The following is a 4272-nucleotide window of genomic DNA, read 5'->3' as shown; positions in this document are numbered from 1 at the left end:
TGTGGCAAGCCAAGAGAAGCTGCATGTGATGGCACATCTTGTGACAGGAGCTCCAGCTCGGTCTCCAGGAAAGGGTCTTGAAAAGAGCAAACATCACTGTGGACAAGATTCTTGCAAAAGCAAAACAGCTTCCCAGAAGGGACATGCAAACGGAAAGAAACAACCCAAGATGTTCCCGTACACTATTAATTGCTTCCCTTCTATGCTCCCCTTTTCTGTCTTGCACTAGTTCTACCTCACAGTCCTTCCAAACTGATCTTACCTCAAACACCTAGGACTTAGCAAGTTTGAGACACTCTACAATACCAAGAGCTACACACAGCTTGCCTTCTCCCTGTTTGGCTTTGAAAGCAATGCTGGAGACCCCAGAAGCCTGCCAAGGGAAGATTTTAGAGCCCAGTGCCTTGCTCGGCTCTGGCTTCTAGAGACAGGGCATGTGCTCCCATGGGACTGCACCCTCAGCAGTGACAATAGACAGCAGCAGCAACAAAGGTGATTCCCATGACACTGTCGCAGGGCTCAAGACTCCGTGTCTTGGCTTCACATGGCAAAGCTCACTGTCCGTTTGGACAGACTCAGCATCCAAACTAGTCTGCTTTTCTACCTGTGTCAATGAACAGCAGGAGAAGGAAACCAGCCAGCAGTTTCTTTGCAGAGAGGGCCTTTGTTCCAGGCTGAAAGTGCTGGATTGGCAGGGAGGAGGCAAACAGCTGAGAGCTTAGCTGCTCTATTGGACCGGCATCAGAACTCAGCAAAAAGAGTGTTTCCATTCTTTTATTTGAAGCCTCCTATCGGCAGTCTCCGATTTTCACCTGAAACCGGACAAGAAAACAGCAACAGCCCTGCCGACGAGGGCACCGCGCCGGGCACGGCCCCGCCGCTCGCACTGCCCACGCCGAGCGGCCGGGGAGCAGCGCTGCACCGCGCAGGGGCTGCACGTCTCCCTCCTCACGTCCTGCTCTGCCCTCCCACGGGGCTGCCTCTGCCTGGCGCTGGCAGGCTCCTCATTCAGCACTTTGCTCTGCTCCAGGCGAAAAGCGCGGACAGCGCTTTGGTTGCTCGCGAGCAAGAGACCGCGGCGCGGGGCGAGCCAGCAGCAGCAGGGGCAAGTTGCAAGACTGCCGCAAGGAAGAGTTACAATCTGGTGAAGAAGAAGCTAAACAAGACGGTGCGTTTGGCGCGGCTGCGGGAGGAAGAGATGCTCCGGGACTCCGCTTCGGCCCCGGAGCGGCCCGTGCTGGCCCGGGGCGCGCGGGGCTCGGCCGCGGGGCGCGCGGGGGAAAAACGGACACCCGGGCAACAGACACACGGACACGCGGACCAACGCTCCCAGCGCTTCGGCGGCAGCGGCGGCAGCAGCAGCAGCGGCAGCAGCGGCAGCAGCAGAAGAGCAATACAAGAGCAGCGGTTCTCCAGACCCTCTGCGTTCCTTCTCCTGTTCCTCCTCTCCTTCTCCCAGTGTCCCGCATCCCCTGTCCCGCTCTCCCTTCAGTGCTCCACCCCCTCCGCCCCTTCCGCGGCCTCCCTCTCCCCATGCCAGGCCGGGCCATGCGCCCGGCCCGCCCCCGGCCCCGGGCGGGGCTGCGCCCTCCCCGCCCCCGGGCGTCCCGCCGCGGTCTCGCCTCCGCCCGGCTCTTGCCCTACTGGCGGTGGCGCCGCTGGGCGGGCATCAGTGCCTGCCTCTTGGGCAGCACTGTTAGCCTCTGGCTCCGGCTGGCCCGGCCCCGGCCCCGGCCCCGGCCCCGGCCCCGGCCCCTCCCGGGACCCGCCGGGGAGACAGACGGCGCGGCCGCTCCCGCCGCGTCCGCGGCGTCTTCCCCGGTCCGAGCTCTTCCGCTCGGCAGCGCGGCCCCCGCCCCCGAGCCGCCGGTGTCCCCTTCGAAAGAGGCAACATCTGGGGATACCCGGCCCGGGGCGGTTGAGGAGCGCCCGGCGGCCGTTTCTGGCCCCGGGCCGAGCGCTGACAGCCGCGTCTCGCCGGCAGGGAATGCGCTGCAGGGCCTGAGGGAGCGCTACCTGGAGGGTTCGCTGCTGGGGCGCGGCGGCTTCGGCAGCGTCTTCGCGGCCACGCGGCTCTCGGACGGCGCCCCGGTGAGTGGCGGGGCCGGCGGCGGGCGCAGGAGGCGGGGGGCAAAGGAGGGCGCAGGAGAAGGAGGATGGGGCTCGGCAGGGCGGGCGGCGAGCTCAGCCCGCTGCTCCCCTTGGCTTGCAGGTGGCCATCAAATGGGTGCCACGGACCCGCATCCGTCATTGGGGCGAGCTGGTGAGTGAGCGGGGGGGGTAGGGGTGGGGGTGGTGGGCAGCGGGAGAAGGCGGGGCATGACGGGCGGGGATGAGCCGAGGCCCGGGAGGGTGGAAGGCGCCAGGACGCCTCGGGGGAGAGCGGGCGTGGGGGCAGCGGAGGGCGCAGAGCATCCTGGGCTGGGCGAGGGCTTCCCGAGCCCTGGCACGGCATCAGCCCCACTGACGGCATCGTGCTCCTCCCGCAGCCCAACGGCACCAGCGCACCACTCGAGGTCGTGCTGCTGGACAAGGTGTCCACCGGCTTCCCTGGTGTGGTGCAGCTCCTCGAGTGGCTCGAGCTGCCCAGCAACGTGGTGCTGGTGATGGAGCGGCCGGAGCAGTCTCAGGACCTGCTCCATTTCATTCGAGCGCGGGGCTTCCTGTCAGAGGAGGTGGCACGGGAGCTGTTCCGCCAGGTCCTGGAGGCCGTGCGGCACTGCACCAGCTGCGGGGTCCTTCACAGGGACCTGAAACCAGAGAACATCCTGGTTGACCTGGCCACGGGCCAGGCCAAATTGATTGACTTTGGCTGCGGCACCTACCTGCAAGACACAGCCTACACCAGCTTTGCAGGTGAGTCCTCACCAGGGTAGGCTCCCGGTGCCGGCATCTCGCGGCCCAACCTGGCTGTGGCAGCGGGGATTCTCCCTTTTGATGCCAGTCATGGGACCGAGTTTTCAGCCCAGTTGCTTTTGAGTGCGGGTGGCCGGGGGGCCATCTTCCAGCCCTGCTGGCAGCCTTCGCCAGCCACTCTGCCCAGGACTGGCGCTGGGGCTGGGGCAGCCAGTGTGACAAAAACACACCCGTGGGTGGGGGTAGCAGAGGGGGGGGGGCCAGAAGCTGTGCACCCGCCGGTTTGGTGTGCAGGCAAGAACCGGCTTGGACTGCTCAGCTCGCCTTGTTTGCCTTGGCTTCAGAATGTTTTTTTGGGGCAATGCAGGCAGGGAGGGTGAAGGCATGGTTTTCCCACCCCCGGCACTGAGCGGGTTTTCCCTTTGCATGGAATGCTTTAGCCTTGCCAGGGCTTCCGCTGCCCTCTTGTGACACCGGTGGCTTCTTTTACAACCCCCAGTTTGTCCACAAGTCACAGGCGCTGGCGAGAGGGCAGCGGGTCATGCCGTGTGCCGCTGGTGCAGCCCCCGCGTGCCCAGGGATGCTGGGGCGAGGCTCCGGGAGCAGGCAGCATCCCGCTAATGAAGTGCCTCTCTATTCCGTAGGAACACCAGCGTACAGCCCCCCGGAATGGACCCATTTTGGCTGGTACTACGGCGAGGCAGCTACCGTCTGGTCCCTGGGCATCGTGCTGCACCAGATGGTCTGCGGGCGGCACCCGTTCCCGAAGGGCCGGAACATCAGCTGGGGCCAGCTGTCGCTCCCAGAACGGCTCTCTCAAGGTGCATGCTCATCCCTGCGGCACGGGGGGAATAGCAGTACTGGGAGACAGCAGCGGGCTCATGAGCATCCCGCTCTGGCAGCTGCCGAGGAGGTGGCACATGCCTCGCTCTCCTGCTCTCCTCCAAAACAAAGAATGGATGGGAAAGTTCAGGCACAGCTCGGAGCCCCCATGGCATGGCCTGGGCATGGCAATAGTGGGGCAAAGCGGACAGGAGCCTTCTGCAACTGACCGGCGCTTTCTGGTTTCTCCCCACAGACTGCAAGGAACTGATCAGATGGTGTCTGTCCCTGCACTCCTTGGACAGGCCCTCATTAGAAGACCTGTCGTGTGATCCTTGGCTGCAGGATATTCATCATCCATAGAAGAAGGGAGAGAGCCACAGGCACACTTTGATCCAGGGAGCCGGTAAGTTACAGCTCCACACGTGCCTTGGCCAGAAGAAGCCAAGAAACGCAGGCTTTTTTGCCCTGCCTGTATCGCTGCGCAGGGGTCGTCAGATGGGGACCCGCAGCCCTTGTGCTGGCGCTGAGCTGCTCTTCCCAGCACTGGTGGCTGCCGTGCAAGCTGCTTTTGCTTGTCCTGCTTCACTGACA

At 64.1% G+C, this 4272-nt stretch overlaps 1 protein-coding gene across 1 annotated transcript; it reads left to right on the top strand.

Annotated features, from left to right (window-relative positions):
- The first annotated feature begins 1533 nt into the window (after positions 1 to 1533).
- Positions 1534 to 4041, top strand: LOC138102068 (serine/threonine-protein kinase pim-1-like). The gene is made up of 5 exons (XM_068999826.1): positions 1534 to 2091; positions 2213 to 2263; positions 2490 to 2856; positions 3501 to 3677; positions 3935 to 4041. Exons 1-5 carry the CDS (start codon positions 1534 to 1536, stop codon positions 4039 to 4041), a joined length of 1260 nt encoding a protein of 419 aa, XP_068855927.1.
- The last annotated feature ends 231 nt before the right edge of the window (positions 4042 to 4272 follow it).

This window comes from Aphelocoma coerulescens, unplaced genomic scaffold (genome assembly GCF_041296385.1).
Source record: "Aphelocoma coerulescens isolate FSJ_1873_10779 unplaced genomic scaffold, UR_Acoe_1.0 HiC_scaffold_60, whole genome shotgun sequence".
NCBI lineage: Eukaryota > Metazoa > Chordata > Aves > Passeriformes > Corvidae > Aphelocoma > Aphelocoma coerulescens.
This window is presented reverse-complemented; position numbering and strand designations above follow the sequence as displayed.